General features: G+C 57.0%; 3 protein-coding genes across 7 annotated transcripts; 2 read left to right on the top strand and 1 right to left on the bottom strand.

Moving 5' to 3' along the window:
• Nucleotides 1-51: 51 nt before the first annotated feature.
• LOC143828295 (CLOCK-interacting pacemaker-like) lies at nt 52-6,743 on the top strand. Its single transcript, XM_077318624.1, is given in 5 exon segments — nt 52-447; nt 1,329-1,526; nt 4,900-5,081; nt 5,283-6,115; nt 6,117-6,743. Coding segments are annotated over 5 exon segments (1,443 nt in total). The 5' UTR covers nt 52-287; the 3' UTR covers nt 6,187-6,743.
• Nucleotides 6,744-11,371: 4,628 nt separating this feature from the next.
• ERCC1 (ERCC excision repair 1, endonuclease non-catalytic subunit) lies at nt 11,372-20,879 on the top strand. Of its 5 annotated transcripts, XM_077318637.1 has the most exons (11): nt 11,933-11,990; nt 12,056-12,141; nt 14,915-15,012; nt 15,149-15,427; nt 16,332-16,435; nt 17,261-17,360; nt 17,652-17,728; nt 18,159-18,258; nt 18,817-18,888; nt 19,721-19,789; nt 20,668-20,879. In XM_077318637.1, exons 3-11 carry the CDS (start codon nt 14,926-14,928, stop codon nt 20,719-20,721), a joined length of 942 nt encoding a protein of 313 aa, XP_077174752.1. In that variant the 5' UTR covers nt 11,933-11,990; nt 12,056-12,141; nt 14,915-14,925; the 3' UTR covers nt 20,722-20,879. The 5 variants fall into 5 exon arrangements, with proteins under 5 accessions (XP_077174755.1, XP_077174756.1, XP_077174752.1 ...); XM_077318640.1 differs by lacking the exons at nt 11,933-11,990; nt 12,056-12,141 and adding an exon at nt 11,372-11,490; XM_077318639.1 differs by lacking the exons at nt 11,933-11,990; nt 12,056-12,141 and adding an exon at nt 12,168-12,217 and having other exon boundaries at nt 14,917-15,012.
• Nucleotides 20,880-21,052: 173 nt separating this feature from the next.
• POLR1G (RNA polymerase I subunit G) lies at nt 21,053-24,304 on the bottom strand. Its single transcript, XM_077318607.1, has 3 exons — nt 24,161-24,304; nt 23,602-23,740; nt 21,053-23,408 (listed from the first exon to the last, which is right to left on the bottom strand). Exons 1-3 carry the CDS (start codon nt 24,237-24,239, stop codon nt 21,581-21,583), a joined length of 2,046 nt encoding a protein of 681 aa, XP_077174722.1. The 5' UTR covers nt 24,240-24,304; the 3' UTR covers nt 21,053-21,580.
• Nucleotides 24,305-24,541: the final 237 nt, after the last annotated feature.

Raw genomic sequence — 24,541 nt, 5'->3', positions numbered from 1 at the left:
GGGGGGGGGGGGGGCAGGGCGGCCACCTGCAGCCGCTGGCTCCGGGCGAGGAGGAGGCGGCGCGGGGCGCACGTGGCTCTCCATGTGTCTCGGGGCTCCTGGGCGCCCATGTGCGGCGGAGAGCACCCGCCTGCCGGCCCGCCTGCCTGCCTGGCTCCTCCCGCTGGGCCTGGGCCGGGCTTGGCCTCCGAGGCGGCCGGGCGGCCGCTTATGTAATCGCGGGACGCACCGCGCCTGGCCGCGCCCCGACGGCGCCGAGGGAGGGAGGGAGGGAGGCAGGGAAGGGGATGCTCGCGCGGCAGAGACGGAGGGAGGGGCGGCGGGGCGCTGACCGGTGGCCCCCTCCCCCCCGCCCGCCCCCGGCAAGAGCGGAGCAAGGCCGCCCGCGGGCCCCCGGCAGCCCGGGCGCTGAGGGGCGGCACAGGCGCAGGCGCAGCCTTTGGGCAGGTGAGCGGCCAGCGGCAGCCCCGGCGGGGGACGAGAGGTCGGGCCCCGGCTGCCCTTGGCGGAGCTGGTGAGATCCGAGGGGGGGGGGCTGAAGTCCTCCTCCCTCCGGACAAGGGGCGGCTTCGTTGGTTGGGGGAGCGTTGGGGGGCTCAGCGGCAGGAGGAAAGGGCCCCATCCCGCCCCCCCCCCCCCGCGCCACCATCGCCAGGCAAAAGGGGGGGAGGGGAAAGGTCGCCTGAGAAGCTGCGGAGCGGCTGCCGGCCGGAGTGGGCAATGCTGACGGGGGAGGGCCAAGGGGCTGGCTCGGGCGTGAGGCGCTGTCTGCCTTCCTGTATCCACCGCTGTCGTGGGGGGGGGGGCTGCTTTTTTGGGGGGGGGAGTTTAGTATTGCCACGCAGGAGCTGAGCTTGTGGCCCACCTGGGCGAGGTTCTTGCAGGAGGATGTCACGGCAGGGGGAGGGGCATCCCGTTCACCTGGCCCCAGGTGGGGGAGACTCGAGGCCTCTCGGGCTGCTCCCTTGCTGGGCCAGATTTGGCTGTTGGAGTGCTGTGGAGATCACAGCACCAGTAAGGGAGGGAGGGAGGGAGGGGGGCCACGGCGTGTAACTAGTGCTTGCCCAGAGCCTGGGGTTGCCAGCTCCAGGGGCCTCAGCAGGGCACAGGGCCACGGAAGCCCCCCTCCCAAGCAGCCACTTCTCCAGGGGGAGCTGATCTCTGAGATTTATGGGGGGCGTGCAAGCAGCCAGAGGGCGGCGCAGGGATCTGGGCTTGTGGCAAGGCCTTTCAGGAGCGTGGTGATTGCGGACCCGGGGCCGGCATGGAGCTTGCTGCGCCCGCCTGGTCTCCTCTCAGCTGTGCCTTCCTTCCTTCCTCTCCCCCAGGGACAGCAGAGGGAGCCGCCATGCCTCCTGATCCGCCCAAGCCGGGGAAAAGGACCGGCCCAGCTCGGCCCTCCAAGTCCAAGAGCCCCCCCTCGGAGGGCAGCCCCAGGCAGGCCAGGAAGATGATGCCGGGCCGTGGATCCAGCGGGAAATCCCCTCATTCTTCCAGCGAAGTGGAGAAGGACTCGGGATTTTCAGGTAGGGGGCCTGCAAGGGGTGGGGGTGGGGGTGTTGGGGGCAGAGGGGTGAGGTCACTCCTTTGGGAAGGGCATCTGCCAATTAACATTTACCTCCCCACACCCTTCCCCCCTGAATCCAACCCTCTGAGGTCAGCAGCATCTCAGGAGAAGAGACTGGCCTCCCCACCTCCTTGGGGCCCAGAGCTATGAGGCATTCCCTTGTAGTTCTTGTAGGAAGGCAGGGGGGGGGGCAGTGTCTTTCCTTGCTGGCAAAACTCCCTTACAGCAAGAGTTGCCTGGAGAACACCCTAGTCGCCAGTCGCCACTTCCAGGACCTCATGAGGACATCTAGACCAGCCTTACGCATTTTGTTTTTTACCATTGAGAAATCCCCGAAGCATTTTTCAGGCTCTGAGAAACCCCAGAACTGTTTTGATCGTGCAGAATATGGTTGGGAAGCAAAGCTGTGGACACGCCCACCAGGGCCCCCCTTCCCGCCCTCCTCCAGACCCATCACTGGCCATCTTGGGAGGGGGGAAACAGGTCAACATGATCATAATATGGTCCTTTCACCCGATAAATGATTAACAGTTTTAAAAAGTATATGTGAAAAATTAATTAATGAATCCATTCGGGAAGCCCACCCACAGCTGTCACAAAACCCCAGAGGTCCATGAAACCCTTGTTGAGAAGGCATGGGCTACCCTGATGCAATGCAAAGGGACACATAGAAGAACAGAGCAGGAAGGGATGCCAAAGCTCATCTAGTCCAGCCTGCTGCACCATGCAGGAAATGCACCATTACCTCCCACCTCTCAAGCAGCCCCTGCTCGGGGCCCAGAGGAAAGCAAAGGCGTCCAGGGTCCCTCATCTGATCTGGCTTGGAGGAAAAATTCCATCCTGGCCCCAAGGTGGCGACTGGCATTGCCCTGGGCACAGGAGAAAAGGGCCACAAGAGCAGAGCCTGGCTGATCCTTCCCCACACGACCTGCCTAAGCGACAGGAAGGAATGGCCTTCTAGCCCACCCGGAAGCACCCATGGGATCTGGCCCATAGAGGGGAGATTAGGAGAAATATCTCACAGTAGTAAATTGCCCCAAGAGGAAGCTTTTGTAAGCTGCCCTGAGCTGCCGGGGGAGGGCAGGGTATAAATGCAGAAATGACATAAACACTGTGAGTTTGAATAAGTTGGTGACCCCTGGCCTGCCTGTGGTCTGCCTGGCCTCGGCTAGGGCCTTTTCGGTCCCGGACCCAACCTAGTGGAATGAATTCCCAGAAGAGCTAAGGGGCGTGTTGGAACGACCACAGTCCCACAGGGCCTGCAAGATGGAGCTCTTCCACCAGGCATTTGGTTGAGGTCAGGATAGGGAAGATCTGTGGGGACCCTCCCCCAAGCACCCACCCCCCAAACATCTACGCTGAGGCAGGGAGATCAGGATGGGAGTCTGTGGAGTCGGGCTGGAAATGTCCTGGTGGTTCGTCTGAGGCGAAATGGAGTCGTCTAACTATTTTAGTATGTTTTATTGTTTTTAGCTGGTCGTAAACCGCTGAAAGCCAGCCGGTCCGAAACCAGCAGCTAACAAATCTAATGGGGAGCGGTATAAATAAAGGAGTAAGGGGGGTTGGGGTGGGCTCAGTCCGGGATGGGGAAGGGCGCCCCTTGGCCCCGGCCTGACAAACGGAGGGCCTAATTGGCAGGTGCAAAGCAGACTGCTGATTGGCCCCTTGGCCCCGGCCTGACGCCCACCCCCCAACGAGGCCGGACTCTCCACGAGCCAACAGCCTCCCCCACCGAGAGAGGCCGCCTTGCGATCCCCCTGACCCGCGGAACCGCTCTGTCCCAGGAGCTGCCGCCGGACTGCGCCAAGCGCGTGCCACGGGGATGCTGCCTGGCCCACCCGGGACCCACTCCAAGGGCCCTGGGACTTGGTGGGGGGAGGGTGGCTGGCCTGACGCTGTCGGGGGTGTCCCACCCAGGAGGGCAGCGAGGACCCCAGGGGCATGCTAGCGTCCATTGCATTTCATCATACAATGGGCTGTGCCCCTAGTAATAAATAAATGAAATACCTTCTCTAGAAAGGGTTTATTATACAAGAGAGGGGAAAAACGGGCAAAGTGTCACTAGGTTTTTACAAAGTGAGGAAAAGGTCAAAAAAGAAAACACAGAAAGAAGGCCCAAGGCACAGAGACATTCAGATTTTTAAAATGTAGTTACCTCAGTGAAATGCACGTTACCTCAGCCAAGCAAATTCCTCAGAGCGCATGCAGAGTTCCTGGCCCTCACGAGGTGCTGAGGGAGTCTTCATCCGCTACCCAACCTCCCCGGTCCCCTGCTGAAGACTGAAAACGGCCCCGTCGGTGAGACCTGCTGCTCTCAGCGGAGAGGGGTGGGCCGTGGGGGCCCTGCGGAACTTCTCCTTGGCTGGGCTTTTGGGTCCGACCTCAGCTGGAAGCGTTCTGGGCTGGGAAGCAGGGAGTCAAATGCCAAGCCCTTTGGAGAACAGAACAGCGGCCCGTCTGCACCATGTCAGGCCTGGCTTGGGACGCTGAGGGGGGATGGGGAGGAGAGACCCTTCGGTCCATAATTTAAGCCCGTGATTGCCATCCTCTCTGCTGCCCTCAGGAACTGCTCCCTGCCCTCCTCTGAGTCGAATACTTCAATCATCCCACCCCCCCAACTTCCTCTTCTCCAGACCGAATATGTCCAAGTCCCTCAGCCGTTCCTCGCAGGGCTTGGCCACTGGGCCTCAGATCATCTTTGTCGACAGCGACTCTCAGGGATTCTGCCTGTCCACGTACCAAGTGAGCGGGCAGAGGGGGACTGCAGTTCTCCTGGGCTCCTTTGCCATTTCATTGCTCCTTCCCACAAAATTTTGGATTCCTGGATCCTCCGTTGTTTCGGGTCAGCAAGGATGGTGAGGAGTTAGGGGGTAGCGCTGGTTTTGTGGCCGAATCAGCCACTTCTGGTTTTGGGATTCATGGATTTCTGCAATGACAGCTTGACGATCGTGATGAAGGAGCAGTTCTGGGGTTTGAAAAAGAGAGAGGAAAGGAGCTGTGAGCACACACACACCCTTCCCTTCTCCCGCTGCAGGCAGAGATCAAGAAGTGGAGTCAGGCAGTCCTGCCGCCAACAGGACGTAGCGGCTGGGAAATGAAACGTGGAAAGGGACTGGCAGCGAGCAGAGCAGCAGGTTCTTAGCTTGCGGACATCTGAGTCCCAGGGCTCCTCGAAGGAAGGCGGTGGGGGAAGAGGCCCAGGGATGCAGCAGGACAGAATTGGGGCCCTTGGGACAGGGGGGTGGGCAGCCAGGGTTTTGCGTTCTCATTTTGCTTCCTGCCTCCGTAATGCTTCCCCCTCCCCCTCGCCCCTTTCTTGCCTTTCTGTGCAGACGTGAGCTCAGAGTACCTGAGCACCCTGGAGCAGACAGACACAGAGGACCAGTCTACCTCCTCACCGCACCGTGCAGCCAAGCCGCAGAGGGTGCCGCCGAAGGCCTCCAGGGGGGTCCCTGGCAGCACCTTTGCTGGCCTTGCGCCTGTGTACATTGTCAAAAACCTGGCCCTCAAACAGGTAACCCACGGGAGGGAGCCCGGGTGCTGCCCCTCGAGTCCCGCTTGCCTGCGTCCCCCTCTCCACCTTCCCCCACGGCAGGGGTCCGGCACCCTGACCCAGGTGTGGGCCTTCCCTTCCAGCAGTGCCCTGGGACTTCCCAGAATATGCCGTGTCAGCCCATGGCTGCCTGACGCCCGCTCTGGTTTCTCCTTCCTGCAGCCCCTGGGCCCGTCTGCCCCCACCCAGTTCCTGGCATGGAGCAACCCGCATCGGCTCGACAGCCTCCAAGGCCCCCCGGCCCGCCTGCTCTTAATCCAGCAGCCACTGGCTGCATTCAAGCCTCTGCTTCCCAGCCGGAAGTCTGCCACCAAGGAGGCCTACCCAGCCAGGCTCGGCGCTTATCCCAAAATTGCTCCTCATCCCGGCCTCGACCGGCAGTCCAAGGCGGGGCCAGAGGCCGCCACCCCGGCAGGCAACAACACCCAGAAGAAGCGCTTCTGCCTGGGAGAGGCTCGGGTCTCCTCCTCCAAGTCGGCTACCCCAAAACGTGGCGGGGAGAAGCACGGAGGGGAGCCCCCCCTGCCGCCGGCTTCCTCGGCCCAGCCAGCCCCTGCCGCCCTCGGCCCGGAGGTGCCGTGCCAGAACGCCGTCACCTCGTCCACCGACTCCGGGGAGGCTGGCTTGGAGCAGGCCGAGGCGCGGATGGTCTACCGGGCCTCCAAGAAGCTGGGCTTCGGCAACCCGGGGAAACAGCGCCGCTTCCACAACACGGTGGAGATCCTCCGGAAGTCGGGGCTGCTGGGGATCACGCTGAGGACCAAGGAGCTGATCCGGCAGAGCAGCAACACGCAGCGGGATCTGGCCGAGCTGCGGGAGCAAGCCCAGCTCCTCTGCCAGGCCGTGCAGAGCAACGACCCCCTCGCCTGGACGCGCCTCCAGGAGGCCATGGGCCGCTCCGCCCAATACTGGGCCGGCAAGGGGGCCGCTCCGTGCCCACTGTGGGGGCAGAGCCTGCCGGCTGAGGCCCCAAACTCACTCGTGGCCGCGGTGTCCCCCCCCCAGTTCCCCAATGAATTTGTCCCTCGTGCCTGACGCCGCCTTGGTGGGCCTGGAGCTGCCTTAGCCCTCCTGCGCGTTCTTCCCAAGCGGAGGGGGACCTCTGAAAGAATCCTCCGTGGAAGGGCCTGGGAGCCCCGAGAGGAAGGCCGGCCCGGCCCTCCCCAGCCTGGACTGCAGCCGCGCAGGACTCAGGTGGCCGCAGAGGGAGGGAGGGGGGGGGCCTTTGGGTCCTGGAGAATCCAGCTGGGCTCTGCAGCCTGGGCTCGAGTGGTGGAGGGGGGGCTTGGTGGATCGGGTGGTGGAGGAAGGTCAGGAAAAGCAGCAGCTAGCTTGTCTGGAGCACCTCAAGGTGGGAGCTCTGGGCTGTGACTGAGAGCAGGAGGCAGCCAAGGCTGTTCTGTGGCCCTCGGGCTGGGCTGGGGCTCCAAACTGGGGGGGGGGGTCTCTCTCTGCTTTCTCCGGTGCTGGAGGGAGAGAGCTGTGCCCTCCCTGCGGGAGCTGAAGGCTGAATCTGCCCTGCTCTCAGGCTCTACCTGGAGAAGAGCTCAGCCCCCCGGGGAAGCTTCCGTCGGCTGCCACCACGTGAAGATGGTCCAATAAAAAGATACCTTCTGGCTGCGATGATGCCGTTTGTTGTGCCGGTTGGGGCACCTGGGTGTGTGTCGACTTCCAGAAGCCTGCCCCGGGAGGCCCGGCTGATGGGCGTTTCAGGATGAACCCCCTGAGAGGGCTCCGCTCTTCCCTCGTCTGGGAGGGTCAGCCCCCACTGAGCATTGGGCACACTAAAGAAACCCCCCCCTTTGAAATGATCGGGTGCCTTGCTGGGGCTGAGAGGAGTTTTCAGGGGGGGGCCTCGGTGGAGGCCGTCAGGGCGGGCAGCTGTCCCCCCCCCACCCCTTTGCCTGTTCAAACTAGTTGTCACTTGTGAACAATTCTCATTGAGAAGATGAAATGAAAGGTGCTCAATTCAAGCTTATTTGATGAAAAGGGGACTGCCTTGCAGAGATTTTCTGCCTCCCATCCTCCATTTTTAAAAGCAGTGCAAATGTCTTTGTAGTTTCAGTACACAAATGAACAAGTTTTCTCTTTGAGAAGCCATGAGAGGTAGAACATCCGTGTTCCCATTCTACAGGGAGGAAATGAACCTCAGAAGAGCCCTTCTGGGTCAGACCAGGGAGAGCCCATCCAGTCCAGCCTTCCGTCTCATCCAGGGGCCAGCCAACAACAGGGAATAGAGTTGGAATTTTTCCCCAATAAGAACATGAGAATAGCCCTGCTGGATCAGACCTGTGGCCTATCCAGTACAAAGAGACCGACAAGCCCCTGTGGATGGCCAACAACAGGACACAGAGGCCAAGACCTTTCCCTGATGTTGCCTCCTGGCTTGCGGATTCAGAGGTGCAGTGTCTCTGAATATGGAGGTTCCCCTCAGTCGCCATGGATAGACTTAACCTCTGTGACCCTATCCCCCTTTGACAGCTGTTTGGTGGCCCTCACTACCTCTTCTGGCAGCAAATTCTACCTTTGAATCACCGTCTGCAAAGCTGTAGTTGATTTCTCTGAGCCTGCAGCCCTCTCCGTAGTTCAGTCTCAGCAGGCCAAGCTGGATCCCGGTGGTGGAAAGAATCACCCCCTTTGGGGGCACATTCCCCGGATGCGACCCTTGAGCCGTAGTTCTGCAGGCCACTCCCCACCCCCCACATTGGATGCCTAAGATGTGCTCCAGACTTGTGCAGCAGTTACCAGGGTGGGTTTTGTGCTGCTGCTGCGGTTGGCAGAACGGAGACGGAGAGTTTCAGTTGGGTTGCCGTGTTGGCCTGAAGTAGCACAACAAAATTTTTGAATTCAGTGGCACCTTTAAGACCAACAAATATTTATTCAAGGTGGCAGCTTGCGAGTGCAAGCACTCTAACTCAGACAATGGAACAAGGATCATAAGTGTACAGATATAAGGCAAAAGTAAATTAGTAGCAAATTAGTAAACTGTCATAACATTATGCAGTATGATAATTCTTTGCTAAAAAGTTTATCAGTCCCTTGAGTCCAGTTTTAGTTCACAGAAGCAGTGGAGAAATAAAAATGTCAAGGTTAATAATTAATGGCAGACACTCCCAGATGCAAAAAGAAATAATTAAGAAACTTGTTGCTTGCCCCATCTGTCTCCACCCAAGCACGGAGGAATCTCCACAACCTTCTGAGTCTTGCAGGAGTTGGGGGAATAGCCCTTCTTCCCGTGGTCCAGAGTCACTATGTCTGGGCAGATCCTGGAAATGAGTTTTGAGTGTCAGAGGGGCATCTTATTTTTCGACTCCTCTGGATGACTTCCATCTGTTGTCCTCATGTATTGGGTTCTCCTCCAGTTGGTGAGGCACCTTTCCCACCTCTCCCAGTTGCCCTCCAAAAAGTGCCCCATGAGCTCCTTCCAAGAACTCTTCACCCTCCTTTTTAGAATAAAATGTGGACAGGCGTTCTTCTAGCTTCTGTACCTTCTCCTCCTGGTGAGCTACTAACTTGCATTTGGTGCTTTGTTGTTGTTGTGTGCGAAGTCGTGTCCGACCCATCGCGACCCCATGGACAATGATCCTCCAGGCCTTCCTGTCCTCCACCATTCCCCGGAGTCCATTTAAGTTTGCACCTACTGCTTCAGTGACTCCATCCAGCCACCTCATTCTCTGTCGTCCCCTTCTTCTTTTGCCCTCAATCGCTCCCAGCATTAGGCTCTTCTCCAGGGAGTCCTTCCTTCTCATGAGGTGGCCAAAGTATTTGAGTTTCATCTTCAGGATCTGGCTTCTAAGGAGCAGTCAGGGCTGATCTCCTCTAGGACTGACCGGTTTGTTCGCCTTGCAGTCCAAGGGACTCGCAAGAGTCTTCTCCAGCACCAGAGTTCAAAAGTCTCAATTCTTTGACGCTCAGCCTTCCTTATGGTCTAACTTTCACAGCCATACATTGCAACTGGGAATACCATAGCCTTGATTAGACGCACTTTTGTTGGCCAGGTGATGTCTCTGCTTTTTAGGATGCTGTCTAGATTTGCCATAGCTTTCCTCCCCAGGAACAAGCGTCTTTTAATTTCTTTGCTGCAGTCCCCATCTGCAGTGATCTTGGAGCCCAGGAAAATAAAATCTGTCACTATCTCCATTTCTTCCCCATCTATTTGCCAGGAATTGAGAGGGCCGGATGCCATGATCTTTGTTTTCTTGATGTTGAGTTTCAAGCCAACTTTTGCACTCTCCTCCTTCACCCGCATCAACAGGCTCTTTAGTTCCTCTTCACTTTCTGCCATTAGAGTGGCATTTGGTGCAGGTGTATTCAAAATGACTCTGAGGTAAAAATACAAACATGCCACAGACAGAGCAAGTCAGGGCCTCAGGTCCATCACTGGCTGTGCTGCTTCTAAAAACTCTGGAGCCCTTTAGCTCTTTGGAAAACGTTTATAGCACCCAGCAGAGGGTGGTGCTAGCATTCGGCCCCAGGCAAAACTGCCAACTAATGCAAATCGGCTAATTCAGTCCCCCGTCACCCAGGGAAGGAACAGACCAAGAAAACAACACTCAAACTTTCCCCACTCTCCTGGAACCTAAATACCCTCACACACTGCCCACACTCACTGTAAGAAAGAAAGCTGGCTCTTCTCCCAGCTGAGCGGTTTACAGATGAGCAGATGCCCTTGCAACATAAAACCTGGCTGTTAACAATGGACTGTTTTGTAGGTTTAGGATGGTAGCTAGAGGCATGCAGGTATGTTTTTCGGTTATTAGGTTTTTGGTATAAGATATTTTTTAGCCATCCATTATTTTTATAGTATGTATTTCTTGTGTAGATTGGTTTATTTTCAGGTTGAGGGTGAGGTGAAAGTCCTTGTATGCCTGGAGGAAAGTATCCAGGGCTTCTTTACTATGTGTCCAGATGTTAAAAATGTCATCAATGAATCACAGGTATACGAGAGGTGTGAGTGGGTGAGCATTTTGGGAGCGTTGCTCCAGGTCTGCCATGAAGAAGGTGGCGTATTGAGGGGCCATGTGGGTGCGCATGTCTGTGCCATTGATCTGAAGGAGTTATGGCTGAGAACAAAATAGCACAGTTTGGTGGCTGAGTCTGCTGTGGTGTTTTTAGAAATTGTATTCCTGATGGCTTGTAATTCATCTCTGTGTGGGATGTTGGTATACAGGGACTCCACATCCTTGGTGGCTGAAATAGTATTCACTGGAAGGTTGATCAAAAATTATATTTTCCTCAGAAAGTCTTTGGTCCTCAGAAAGTCTAAGACCCTATGCCATCCACACTCCTTGTTATGTTCGCGACATCACAGACTTTCTGAGGTAAATACAATCTTTGAACAACTTTCCAGAGAATACTAGGCAAGGAATACATTTTTTGGACACTACTGGGGGCAGGCAAACCTTTTCTTGCGCACAGACAACCCCCCCCCCATCTCAACCAGCTCCTCACCCACAACAATGCAACTTCTAATGTGAACATGGACACTGGGTACGAGCTTGCAGCAAACCTGGATGCCAACTTTGCTGCCACGTACACTCTAATGATATAATCACATGCTTATCTTCTAACGTAGTATGTGCCATTAAATGCCAACAGTGCCCCTCTGTTCTCTACAGAGGGCAAACAGGTCAAGCCCTCTGCCAAAGAATTAAACGGGCACAAGTCTGACATCAAAAATCACAGGACTGATAAACCTATCTGGAAACTCTTCAACCGTCTGGGACATTCAAGAAAGGACCTCAAAGTAGCTGTTTTATTGCAAAGGAACTTCAAGAACAGACCAGAAAGGGAGACTGCAGGAATGCAAGTTATTACAACACCCAAAACAAGGGAAAGGAGGTGTGATATCGCTTGTTCTCATCAAATCGTAGAAGCCAAGCAGGGTTGGGTCTTGGGAGACCCCCAGGAAGGCTCTGCAGAGGAAGGCAATGTCAACCCCCTCTGCTTCTCTCTGGCCTGGGAGGCCCCTTGCTGGGGGGTGGGCATTAGTTGGTTGCAATTTGAGAGTATTTCTCTTACATTCTTGCAGAAACACAACAGCATTTCACACCACAGGCAACCTATTTGCTTAATCAGAAACAAGTCCTATTGTGCCAAGCATCTCCTCCTCCCTGCAATTTTTCTTTAATGCCACAGTGGATGTAATGGGAATTTTGCTGCAGAGCCAGGGTTTCTGCGTCCACACCATCCCAGCCTCTGGCACTGACAACGATTCACTAATTGGGCTGAGAATGGGAAGTGATGAATTACAGAGGAAGGCCTTATGGCTGATCTCCAGACCACAGAGATCAGCTCCCCTGGAGAGAATGTTTTGTTTGGAGAGCGGACTTAGCAGCATTCTCCCAGAACGCTGGTTGCCAACCTCCAGGTGAGTAACCAAAATGTGGCCACACGGTGAGTAAACAAAAAAAAGATGAGTCCGTGTAAAACAAAAAAATGCAAGAAATTTTACTAGTGTCATGAAAAGGCTGCTGCAGTGCAAACAACATAATGAGGGCAGTGGTTCTCAACCTGGGGGTCGAATGACCCTTTCACAGGGGTCACGGCAGGGCAAGCAGCTTGGCGGGGGGGGGGGGCACCATCCACACAGCAGCCTTGTGGGTAGATCGAGAGAGAGCGTTCGTCTGTCTCCAGGTCTTCCCTGACCCAGAGCTGGCAACCCAGCCCCTCTTGCAATGTGCCTCCCCGCCACAGAGGGCGCGCTGAAGCTCCGCGGCTTCGCGGAAGCGCAGAGAGACTTCCGGATCCGGCCCGGAAACAAGGGGGGGGAGGCCGTGGAGCCCGGGACAGCCATCGGGCGGGCGGGCCTTTCTCCCCCTTTTCTTCCGACCACCGAGACGGGAAAGGACTTTTCCGGCTCCGCTTCGCAACCATAGAGCTGGGGGACCACAAAGTTGCCGCGCCTAGAAGAACCGGCGCGCCCAGCCTCACGCGCTCGCCGCGGCCTCCGTTGGCCGCTCTAGGAGGCCGAGTCAGTCCCCTCTCCGCGAAGGAAGTGATGCGCATGCGCTGGCTGCAGGTGAGCCTTGGCCATTGGTCGAGCAACAGCCAATCGGGGAGCGCCTCGGAGGCCAACCTGGAAAGGGCGGCCAAGATAGCTCCCGTTGCCATGGCGAATCTAGAAGGGGGTTGGGAAAGAGGTCATGACCCGGGGATAGACCCGGATGTGAGGGGGGGTCCCTGTTTTGGGCGCTGCAAGACCCCCCCTTTTGCAACAGGAAGGGACATCGGGAAAAATAAACTTCTAGTCTGTGTTTCTCTAGAGCAGGGGTAGTGAAACTGCGGCCCTCCAGAGGTCCATGGACCACAATTCCCATGAGCCCCTGCCAGCGTTCGCTGGCAGGGGCTCATGGGAATTGTAGTCCACGGACCTCTGGAGGGCCGCAGTTTCACTACCCCTGCTCTAGACCAAAGGGATGAGAGAGAAAAACCAGCAATTTATTACCCAGCACGAATCACTAAGAGAGCAAAGTTTAAGTCCGGCGGCACCTTTAAAATGAACAAAGCTTAATGTGTGGGTGGAGGGCATAGTTTAGCCCCCCTGCGGAGGGTCACGGAGCTGCCTGGATTCCTGAAGGCTCTGCGGGATCCGAGCTGGTGTGCCAGTGGAGGACTGGGGGGCTCCCCACAGGGCTCCCGGTGCCCTCTCCGCCCTCAACTCAGACTGGCCCCCTGGAATACGGGGGAGTGCGGAGAGGAAGGGGAGGGGAGACGGCTGCAGCGAGTGTGGCGGAAGAGTTGCAGGAGTCGGCAAGAGCACCCAGCCGCACGCTGAGGAGGGCGCGTGAGATGGCGGTTAGGGCAGCCGAACAAGAGTTTTATGCCGCCTCTATCGCGTCCACAAGGGCTTGCCTGGATCAGTTATTTAGGGTGATCCGATCCTTGGCCTCCCACAAAGAAGGGTGCCAGAAGAGCAGTCCACGGACTCTTGGCTGTCGGGCATCAGCGAGCTTTTTCGCGGACAAAGTCTTGTTGCTCTGCTGGGACTTCCCACAACCCTTAATACGGAGAGGGAACTAGAGGCCACCTGGCCACCTCGGGGGGATACATTTGATGGGTTCAGTTGCTCTCAGGAACCAAAGAGGACAAGTTGCTGGGGTCAGTGACAAAATGAGTGACCGGTGGATAGGAGGCTCTTTGGGAGAGTTTGTCAACCTTTCTCTGTTGCTGAAGAAGGCGGTGGTTTGCCCTTTAATGAAAAAACCTTCACGGGACCCAGCCAGCTACCATCTTGCATTTCTGGGAAAGGTAGTTGAAAGCTCCTCGCTTTCTTGGAGGAAGCTTGGGTGCTTGACCCATATCAGTTGGGCTTCCATCCTGGCCACAGGGTGGAGATGGAAATTCCAGCCAGTACAGAATGCTACTTCTAGGGTCCTCACTGGTACATCTTGGAGGTTCCATATCCAGCTAATTCTGAGGCAGCTGCTTTGGTTGCCAGTTACCCAGAATCCGTGGGTTCAAAGCAAGTGATGACTACTGGAAATTCAATCCATTCTTTATTAGGATTTCATCATGGTGGTACAAGAGTCAAAACTGAACTGAGAAACCCTTGGAAAACCCCAACACGAACAATCACAAAGAATGGACATTCCTGCCAGTGCACAGTATTGGTCAGTTTTGGTTTAAATTGACTGGATTCTGCAGACAGGATCTAGCAGTGCATTGGTCAATTGCATTGCCTCCTTCGATCCTGCCTCTGATCTCAAGCTCTGCCCTCAGCAGAACCACAGACACAACACAGAGCTCCTTTTGTCAGAAATGCAATTGCCTAAGGCAGGGGTTTGTGAAGTTGCAGATCCGAGCTGATGTCAGGAGCTAATAGTGAGGGGGTGGGTATGAGAGGCTTTTACCGGCATCTGGTGCTGACCCTCAGAGCAGATTGCTAAGAAGTGCAGCCTCAGTAATGCAGGTTAAATATCACCCTTGACCCACGTATACTGGGGAAAGCAACATTTGACAGAAGCTGAAGCTTCCAGGCTGTCTTTAAGGGCAGCCCTCCATACAGCACATTGCAGTAGTCAAGTCTGGAAGTTACTGCTTTTGTGAATCAGCAGGGCGAGGTCAGCTTGGTCATGGAATGGTTATATTCTGCTTGAAACTGAAAAATAAAAAAAAAATCTGCAAGAAGGATAACTCTTATATTAAAACAAATTAAAATAGAGCAATACCTGCTGATGTCCATTCAACTTCATTACTGCTTTTAGAAGAAGAGTTGGTTTCTATATGCCACTTTTCTCTACCAGAAGAAGTCTCCAAGTAGCTTCCAATCGCCTTCCTTTTCTTCTCCCCACCACAGACACTCTGTGAGAGCACTGAAGGAGGTTCTTATATGCTACTTTACCCGAAGGAATCTCAAAGCGGCTTACATTCACCTTCCCTTTCCTCTCCCCACAACATACCTTGTGAGGGAGGGGAGGCTCATAGAGCTCTGACAGAACTTCTTGGTCAGAACAGCTTTATCAGTGCTGTGGCAAGCCCAAGGTCACCCAGCTGGCTGCATGTGGAGGAGGAGCGGGGAATCAAACCCGGCTCCTCCATGCTTTTATGGCATCCTTCCTCCCCTCTTCTTCCTACTCATCTGCCTACCCCACTACTTTCCATATTTTCCTGCTTGCCATCTTGTTCCCATCATGGTCTGTTCTGGAGCTGTTTTTTAAAATCTATGCTGACCTTCTCTTCTGAGCCCATCTTGTTCCTAAGCATACTATGTTGTCAGGTGTTATCGTTCCCTTTCAGCTGTGGTGAGAAAGATGGAAGGTGATTCTGAGAGTTTTGTTCTTGCCTTTTTCCAGGAGCTGTAGAGATGGAGTCTCCCCCAGCTGGGACCACCTCTGGAGGGAGGAAGAAGTTCACTGTGAAGGCACAGGACGAAGATGACTACGTGCCATCGGTATAAAGGGGGAGGGGACTGGGACATCCATTGGGGCCCTCTTTGCCTCCCAGATCTTCCTGGTGCAACCAGACCACTGCAGTGGGCCTTCTCAATTGGCATCCAGAAGCCCCTTGAATTCTGCTCTCATTTCCAGGCACAGCTGCTCTTCAAACCCTCCAGCACTTCCAGCCCCTCCCCAGCCCCTCCGGCTCCAGTTAGGTCTGGTGGGGCCACCTACACAGATGACATTACGGAGAAAGCAGCCACCTCTTCAGGCCCCCAGGCAAAGCCAGCAGCGGCCGTGACTGCAGCAGCAACCAGCTCCCACGGCTCCCTGGCTGTGCAGGGGAGGACAGAAGACCAAGGACCACCCTCAGACCCTGCTCCAAAACTGGGGGCCAAGCAAAACTCCATCCTTGTCAGTCCTCGGCAGGTGAGAGAAGGCAGAGCGGAAAGGAAGGCATAGCCTGGCCTCTGACTCAGAGCTCTCTGGTGGGGTCCAGAACGAAAGCTGATTTTACCTCACCAGCCCAGTAGCTGTGAACAGTGGAGAGGTTCCAGGGCTGAAATCTCAAATGAGGGGTGGGAACTGAACCTTGGAGCTGCATAGGGATGCAGAAGTACCAAAAGCTCAAGACAGGCTGAGTTTTAGACCTCTGGGACAAGGAAATAATTCACCCCTCACACTGGCTACATTCAAGTCCTCTGTCCCCTTCGGGACCCACAAGAAGTTGGGGGGGGTTTGCACCCTGCTTTTCACTGCCCAAAGGAGTCTCAGAGTGGCTTACAAATGCCTTTCCTCTCCCCACAACAGACACCCTGTGAGGGAGGTGGGGTTGAGAGAACTCTGAGAGAACTGAGACTGTCCCAAGGTGACCCAGCTGGCAGCACATGGAAGAGAAATGGGGAATCAAACCTGATTCTCCAGATTTGAGGCTGCCACTCAATTCACTACTCCATGTTGGCTCAGCTTTGGCTATTGAAAGCTGATACCACAGATGTTGCCGCAGGACTTGAATGCAGCTGTTGTACTGCAGACACGGCTGGGCTCTAAAACTATCCTTGGCAGTGAGCAGAAAGCACTCTGCACGTGACCAGAGGACATGTTATCTTTGCTGGGGCTTCATCTAGGCCAGGATGAGCCCGAGTGTTTCAGAACCGTAGAATTTGGAAAATGTTCCAGTTCCTGCCAAAAAAACAGGCTGCTTTTGCTCTTCTCCCTCTCCTGTGGGTGCTAGTCCTCATGCTCAATCCTGATCCGGAGGCCACGGGCAGCTGGGCTGGGTATCTCCTGTCTTCTCTCTCGCACCCTGACTTGGCTCCCCTTCTTTCCTCAGAGGGGGAACCCCATCCTGAAGTTTATTCGCAACGTGCCGTGGGAGTTCAGTGAGATCATCCCCGATTATGTCCTGGGCCAGAGCACCTGTGCCCTGTTTCTCAGGTGAGAATTTGTATGTGGTATCTCACACGGGTGTCCCTTTTGAAGGACAAGAGTTGTTTTTTATACCCCCCTTTTCACTGCCCAAAGACGGACATCTCAAAGCAACTTTCAATTGCCTTCCCTTCCCCTTCCCACAAGAGACAGACACCCTATGAGGTAGGTGAGGCTGAGAGAGCTCCGACAGGACTGCTCTGTGAGAATAGCACTATCAGGACTGTGACTAGCCCAAAGTTGCCCAGCTGCCTGCATGTGGAGGAGCGTGGAATCAAACCCAGATCCCCAGATTAGAAGCTGCCGCTCTTTACCCAGAAGGGAGACTTCTCCCAAGAGGGCCATCCAGAAAAATAGGGGACAATCTTTGATTCACATACAAGTTACAACCATAGATAGCAATAAAAGCATCACACGTATAACCTCTTGTGTGTGTGTGTGTGTGTGTGGGGGGTCACCCCCTTTTCTTTTTGCTGCAAAGATTGGCCTTTCCTGCCTCTGCGTGGCCACCCCGGCCTTCCTTGCTGGGCCCCCATCCCAACCCTAACCAGGCTGACCCCACTTTGCTTCTGAGTGCTGACGAGATCACGCTAAGCGATCAGTCTAACCTGGGCCAGGGAGGTGGGGGGAGAGTCATCTTACATTCCGGGGAAGGTGTTGTTGTAGCTGTAGAAATGTTTGAGGCCTAGAGAAGCACAAAGGTGGTCCCCATTGGGCAGAAACACAATTCTGACACACTCAGGCATGCAGTCGTTCCTGTTTATGCTGCGTCTGCATGGCCCCTTCCAACTCTGTGATTCTGTGCCTCTCTCCCTCTCTGTGTGCCACCTGCAGCCTCCGCTACCACAACCTGAAGCCTAGTTACATCCACAACCGCCTTCAGAGCTTGGGCAAGACCTATCAGCTGCAGGTGCTCCTGGTCCAGGTTGATGTGGTGAGTTGCCGGGCCCTGAGAATACCCTTCTCCCCCCCCCCGCCCCTTAGTCCTCCCTGCCCCCTCCCCTCCCCTCCAGAGCAGGTTTCTTCTGCTTTGTGCCTCTGGATTTCTAGCCCAGCAACTGCTGCCAGCTGTGGACACTCCCCCCCCCCCCGCATTTATTTTCTGTCAATATGTACCCCACCCCTCCCAGCAAGCTGGCTGGGCACTTCTCCTTCTTCTACCCCTCCTGCTTCTTCAGACCCAGCTGGCTCAATCTGCACCCCCCCACCCCCTTGCCTTCTTTAGAAAGACCCACACCAGGCCCTGAAGGAGCTGGCAAAGATTTGCATCCTGGCAGACTGCACCCTGATCCTGGCATGGAGGTGAGAGCAGGACCTCTGGACCTTTTCCGCACAACCAGCAGGAGAGCCACACTGGCCAGGGGGCAGGGAAAGAGGCGCGAAATGGGCATTTTCTCATCCTGGCTGCTGGGCTTCACGATTGTCAAATGCCTGCTGGACGCTTCAAGATTTGTAACTCAGGGCCTCTAGCCTGACCAGTGAGTTCTGTGCTTAATTAATAGGCTCACTTCCCAGGCATGCACAAGCCCTTCTGACTGGGACGGTGGTTCATGTAGGGAGAGGGGCCTAATCCCACACATGGACTTCCCAGCCTGAAATGCCTCCTGGGAGGCAGGCTTTTTCCCACCAGGGAAACTCTGAATGGTGAGGAGCTACGCACCTGAATAGCAGGCCCAGTGGTGGGTCTCTTGGACCACATTCCCCCTGGGTTGTTTCCCTTCCCCACCTGCAGCCCAGAGGAAGCCGGACGCTACCTTGAAACGTACAAGGCCTATGAGCAGAAGCCAGCCGACCTGCTGAAGGAGAAGGTGGACCAGAATTACTTGTCTCAAGTAAGAGCCTCCCCCCCCCCCCCAATTTAATCCTGCCTTTCCTCATGTTGCAAGGTGACTTACAAGGATAGTTTTAAGACATTTTCAATAAACACAGAAGAAACAAACCTTAAGTCGGTGGCTGGATGGAGTCCCTGAAGCAGTAGGTGCAAACTTAAATGGACTCCGGGGAATGGTAGAGGACAGGAAGGCCTGGAGGATCCTTGTCCGTGGGGTCGTGATGGGTCGGACACGACTTTGCACCTAACAACAACAACAAAGTCTTGGTGGCGAAAGAGCTGGGCATAATCCTGGCTCCACTGCTTGTTCGGCCTCTGGTGCCATTTCCCCCAAGACGACTGTCTCAGATTGGGTGGGGGAAGGGCCATCAGTAACGGGCCACTCTGCCCATAAGGCCTGATGCCCCAAATTCAGCTTCTTGGGGGGGGGGGGGGTCACTTGCCCATGAAATCCTGCCTTGCCGGAGCTCGTGCCAAGAATTGGGCCTTGTGACGTCTTTCGGGGCGAGAGCAGCTTTGCCAGAGGTCTGGCGCTGAGGGGTTTCTGCTCTTTCCTCAGATGACCGACTGCCTGACAAGCGTGAAGTCCGTGAACAAGACTGACACCCTGAGCCTCCTCTCCACTTTTGGGGTGAGTAGCCTCTCTTCTGCCATAGAGGAGAGACCCCCCTCCCCCCCTCAGGCCACTGAGCACCTTATAGGAAGGGGCAGAGTTCAGGTTGTACACCTCTTTCAGTTAAGTCTCCTCCCTGCCCCAAACCAATGCAGAAAGTTCCAGATGCCCCCCGCCCCCCAATTTTTGGGAGCCAAGAATGGGGGCGAGGAATACCAAGTTTGCCAAAAGGATGTGTTCGCAACGTCACACTAGGATTAAGTTGCCACCCAGGCCTCATGGCAATCCCTTGGCAGAGGTGGTCTGCCATTGCCTGCCGCGGCATAACCAACCTGGGCTCTCTTGGTGGTCGTCACCCGTCCCAGGCCTGATCCGGGCCAACCCTGCTGAGTTTCCAAGATCTGCCCAACCTAGGTTGTCCACGGCAGGGCAGCGTCACACAGAGCTGTTCTTATCCATTCCTGCCTCTGCGCCACAACCGGAATTCCCTCGGTGGTTTCCCGTCCAGTCCTAACGACGGCCCACCTTGTTTAGATCTGGTAAGATCAGGCCAGCCTGTCATCGCAGGACTAAACACTGGGGCATACAGAAACCTGGCTTAGCCCCCTCTTGATCCTTTTCAAAATTCCTCCCTCCCACTTATCCCCTGCATCGGGAGACGCGTGCTTGCATATGGCATGTTATACCATGAACACCACTTTTATTGGTCTGAGAGGCGTCCCTGGAGTCAGACTTTGTCCCTCCTGTCCCAGGTACTTCTCGAGGGCCCCTCTAGGCTGCCTTTCAGAGTGAGCCTCCCCTGGCCCTCCTGCTGCATTAGGTCATTCCAAGGTCTGCGCTTGCCTTGCAGTCCCTGGCCAGCATTGGGGAGGCCTCCAAGGAAGAGCTGTCCCTCTGCCCAGGGATCGGGCCCCAGAAGGTAAGCAGGGAATGTGTCCGCTGGGGTCTCCCCCCACCCGCTGCGCCCGAAATCCATTGGCCACTCAGAGGTCAAACCTTGCTTGGCCGCCTCATTGGAGCGCTCTAAATGCTCCCTTGAAATTAAGAGTGAGGTTTTGGCCCTCATGATTTAGCAAACGCTTGGAATGCTTCTGAGTTGGTGGAGGAGCACAGGCAACACCTGAGCTGCCTCAGCATAGCAGGCCGGCTTCTCACCAAGCCAGCTTCGTGTCATGGCTAACAGAGGTGGCTTCAAGCCGGGTTTGATTCCCCTCTCCTCCTTCAGAGGCACCCAGCAGGGTGGCCTTGGGCCAGTCACAGTCCTGTCAGAGCTGTTCTCACAGAGTAGACCTGTCAGAGCTCTCAGCCCCACCTACAATACAGGGTGTCTGTCATGGGGAGAGAAAGGGAAGGTGACTGTAAGCCCCTTTGAGACTCCTCTGAGGAGCAAAAAGAAGGAAGAGTTGATTTTTATGTTGCTTTTCTCTACCAGGAGTCATCTCAGAGTGGCTTCCAATCACCTTCCCTTTCCTTTCCCCACAACAGACACCCTGGGAGGTTCATGAGACTGAGAGAGCCCTGAGATTACTGCAGAAGAAGAGTTGGTCCTTATATGCCGCTCTTCTCTACCCAAAGGAGGCTCCAAGTGGCTTCCAATCTCCTTCCCTTTCCTTTCCCCTCAACGGGCAACCTGGGGAAGGGGGGCCAGAATCTGAGAAGATGGCACCTGAGATTTTAGCCCCACACACCCAAAGGGGAGGAGTCTCTTGCAGCCCCTCCGGGCCAGATAAAAATGAGCCCCAGGCCCAGCCCCCAGAAAGAACACCCCTTCCTCACTTGGCCTTCTCTCCCCCCCAGGCCAAGAGGCTCTTTGACATCCTTCACGAGCCCTTCCTCAAAGGCCCCAGATGAACGAACGGAGGGCTCCTGGACCAGGCAAGCCACCAACAAGCCCCCCGCCAACAGTGCCTTCTGGGAAACTAGCAGCCTCAGCTCAAGCCGGCTCCTGTTCGGGGGAGAAGATATGCTCGCAGAGGACAGATTAGCACATCACAACTTGCAATAAAGGGACCGCCACTGGCAAGAAAACCCCCAAGGCAGCCTTTGGGGTTTTTTTTGGAGGGGGGGGGGACGGTGGAGGCAGCCTGGCAGCTGATGCAGAAGCAGCTGAGTAGCTCCCAACCGTGCATGTCCCCCTCCTGGTTCCCTCTTTAGCTGCAAGGGCAGAGGTCCCCCCAGACCAGCCCACCGCCCCTCTCTCCCTGCCATGCTCATAGCGATGTCTGCGCACAAAGCGCACCCCGAAAACCTCACAGAGGAGAGGCTGTTCTGCAGGGGGTGGAGAACCAGGTTGGGCCGGACCCCCGTGTGAACTTTCAGAGAGACACAACAGACCAGGCGGCGTCAGCAGCTGGCGTCTTTATGGGGGGGGGGGGCTCCCATACAGGCAGTGGCAGAGAGCCAGAGGGGACAGAACGGGCAGCCTCTGCCCAGGGTCCAGGCAGCTTGCCTGAAGGCACACAGAGACCAGGAGGACCGAACCCCTCAACAAGTACGGCAAAAACATTACAGCTTAAAACACCCCCCCCCCACGAGGCAAGCTGGCCCAACCATTCCCCCTCCAAGGGTTTTAAATTCGACAGTGATGCGAGGGTCCCACAGCCCGCAAGGAGTCCAACATAATCGGTAGCCTGGGTGTCCCAAAGGGAGTCGCTGTGCAGAACAGATGCAGGGGTCTGAGCCCAGGGGGTGGGGGGCTGAAGTCCTGCCCTCAGCTTGAGCCAGGCTCCTGCGAAGTCCCCGCTTCCCTCTCCAGCCCAGCCTGCCTCCTGCGATGCTCTTTCTTCTTGTGCTTCCGGCTCAACCCCTCCCCGCCAGGCCCCTCCTCCTGCCCCCCTCCTCCCCCTCCCCCCAGAGGGGTGCCCCGCTCAGCCCGGCCCTCCACCCCCTGCGGGACAAGCCATCCTACCAGCCCCTGGGCGGCCTCCTCCGGCTTCTCTTTTGCCTTCTTCCTGTTCTTGGCTTTGTGGCTTGAGTTGGCCGCCCCAAGAGACTCCTCAGCCAAGAGCAGCCCACCCTCTGGAGTAGACCCCAGGCCATGGAAGTCCCACAACACCCCAGTAGTGTCTTCTTGGCTGGAGAAGAGCTCAGAGCTCCCTGCCAGCCTGGAGTTCAGATCGGGCAGCCCCTCTGCCTCTGCCTTCCTTTTCTTCTTCTTCTTCTTGCTTACGGGAGCTGGATTCTCGGCCTCACCACAGATGGGACTGTTGCTTGGCTGGCACACGGCCTCTGTCTCCACCCCTGCCTCCTCCTCCTCCTTCACTGCTTGGCCCACCTTCCTTTTCTTCTGCTTCTTGCTGCTGGGACTTGGGTCCTCCACCCTGCCGGACAGGAGACTGTCCTGAGCCACAGGTTCAGAGTTTGGCGGGGAGCCCGTTCCCCACTGGGCCGCCCCATCCTCCCCGTGTGGATGTGCGGCCTCCGCCTCTCCCCCCATCTCCCGCTTCCTCTTCTTCTTCTTCTTCTTGCTTGTGGGAGCCGGATCCTCCATCGGGCCAGACAGGAGACTGTCCTGGGCAGTGGCTGCAGGGTTTGGTGGGGGGCTCAATGCCCACGATGTTGCTTCATCTGCCTGATGTGGGCCTGTGGCCTCTGCCTCTCCCCTCGTCTCCTTTTTCTTCTTCTGCTTCTTGCTGCTGGCACCTGTGGCCTCTGCCAAGGCTGTGGAGTTTGGCCAGGCCCCTGGCGAGAAGCAGCTGTTTGCTGGCCTGGCTGCTCCTTCCTCCTTACAGTGGTGTGTGGCCTCTTCTGCCTTCCCCCCCACCTCCTCCTTCACTTCTCGGTCCTCTTTCCTTTTCTTCTTCTTCTTCTTGCTTGAGGGAGCCATCTCCTCCGGGACGGCTGAAGAGCTCACCTGGGGGGCTGCCCCGTCCTGGTGCCGCTGCTCAATCTCGGCCTCTCTCCCCACCTCCTCCTTCACTTCTTGGTCCTCCTTCCTTTTCTTCTGCTTCTTCTTCTTCTTGCTTGGGGGAGCGAGGTCCTCAGGCACAGCAGAGGGGAGGCCATTCTGAGCATCAGCTGCAGAGCCAGGCTGGGAATCGCTGGCCAATGGGGGTGCGCCATCCATTTTGCTCTGCCCTCTGGCCTCCGTCTCACCTGCCCCTGTGGCTGACCCCAAAGGCATCCCAAAGAGAGGCAGCTGGGCCTCGGAGCCTTCCTCCTGCAGCCGGTGCTTCTTCTTCTTCCTCTTCTTCCTGGGAGGTTCCTCCCCTGCTCTGGGCAGCAGAGCTCTCTCTGGGTCGCTCCCGAAGGGGACGAAGCGTTGCTTGAGTCCTGCCGGAATCCGGGGGGCCAGCCTGGCTGCCACTGGGAGGAGGGGCCGGTTGCCACTGGGGTCCCCATACCTCTCGCAGATGCTCAGGGAGCCGTCAAACGGAGGGGAGCAGGCAAGGCAGTCCCCGGAGCCGGAAGGGAGCAGTAGGCGAGCACCCCCCTGGTGCTCCAGAGCCTTCTGAATGCAGAAGATCTTCTCTGTGCCGCTTGGCTGCGAGGCCTTCAGAGTCTGCAAACCCACCAAGGGGAGGGAGCGGCCCTCGAGGCTGGGGGCGAAGCAGACAAATGTCACAAGCAGCCCACAAGGCAGCAACCGTGGCCACTTCCCCCCCCCCCCCCGATCTGGACCCCCTTCTAAGGTGCCCCTGACACCCACACAAACAGCACCCTGGACCAAGTGGGGTCCTGCCTCTCTGCAGAACTGCCCCCCCCTTCCCGAAGAGCCCCCCAAACACCCACCTCTGTGGGCTGAAGTCAGCAGGGGCTCGGATCAGCCACAGCTCTTTGGAAGGGTCCTGCAGGGTCTCTGGGGAGAAGGGAGGCCCCGGGCAGAAGGGACTGGTGGAGAAATCCGGGGGGTGCTGGAAGCGCAGCGGGTCTGCAACAGAGGGGAGAAACGAGCCAGTAAGCCAGGACCCTCCCCCGCCCACTTTCACCCCGGGGTCTCCATGGAGGACCCAGAGCCCCCCCCCCTCCAACCTGGACCCTTTCGGCCGGTAAAGGACGCCTGTTTTATTTGTGTTTCGCCCTTTCCTGGTGGGCTCGGGGCGGCTGACAGCAACCCTGACGCCCCTCCCAAGCTCGGCCCCTTCCCCACCGGGCCCCCTCCCCTCCCTCTGAGCCAGGGCCCGGCAGGCCAGGTGGTTGCAGCCAGGGCCGACGAGGACGAAGCGCCCGGCTCCGCTGGCCTACCCTGCAGGGCTGTTGCGTGTCCCCCGCCGAGCTCCGGGGCAGAGCCCCCACTCCACCCTCGGAAGCCCCTCCCGTTCGCCCCGCAGGCCCCCTCGCCCCCACTGACCCCGGCGCGCCTCCATGCCCACGTGCGCCTCTCCCCTGGCCCCGCCGCCGCCGCTTCCGGCTTCCCTGGGCGCATCCATCGCGCGGCGCGCGGGGGGAAGGAGGAGGGCGGTGATGTCAGATGTCCCCCCCGGCTGCTCGAGTTGGCTCCGCCTCGCTCCTTAAAGGGGACGCCGGAATGGCGCCCTCCGGAGGGGAGCGCAGGGCGAGGCACGTGGCTGGCCTCTAATTCGAATGGGGGCCGGTTCAGTCGTCGCTGCCAGGAGACCCGGGGGGGCGGGGCGGGGGGGGCTTTCCTGCTTGGGAAACCCCTGGAGGTGGTGGGGGGGGGGGCGGCCATCTCCCCGGACTCCACAGTCCTCGGATGGATCTGGGTTGGAGG

This window comes from Paroedura picta, unplaced genomic scaffold (genome assembly GCF_049243985.1).
Source record: "Paroedura picta isolate Pp20150507F unplaced genomic scaffold, Ppicta_v3.0 Ppicta_v3_sca21, whole genome shotgun sequence".
Classification (NCBI taxonomy): domain Eukaryota; kingdom Metazoa; phylum Chordata; class Lepidosauria; order Squamata; family Gekkonidae; genus Paroedura; species Paroedura picta.
The sequence above is the reverse complement of the archived record's forward strand: the minus strand, read 5'-3'. Positions and strand labels throughout refer to the sequence as shown.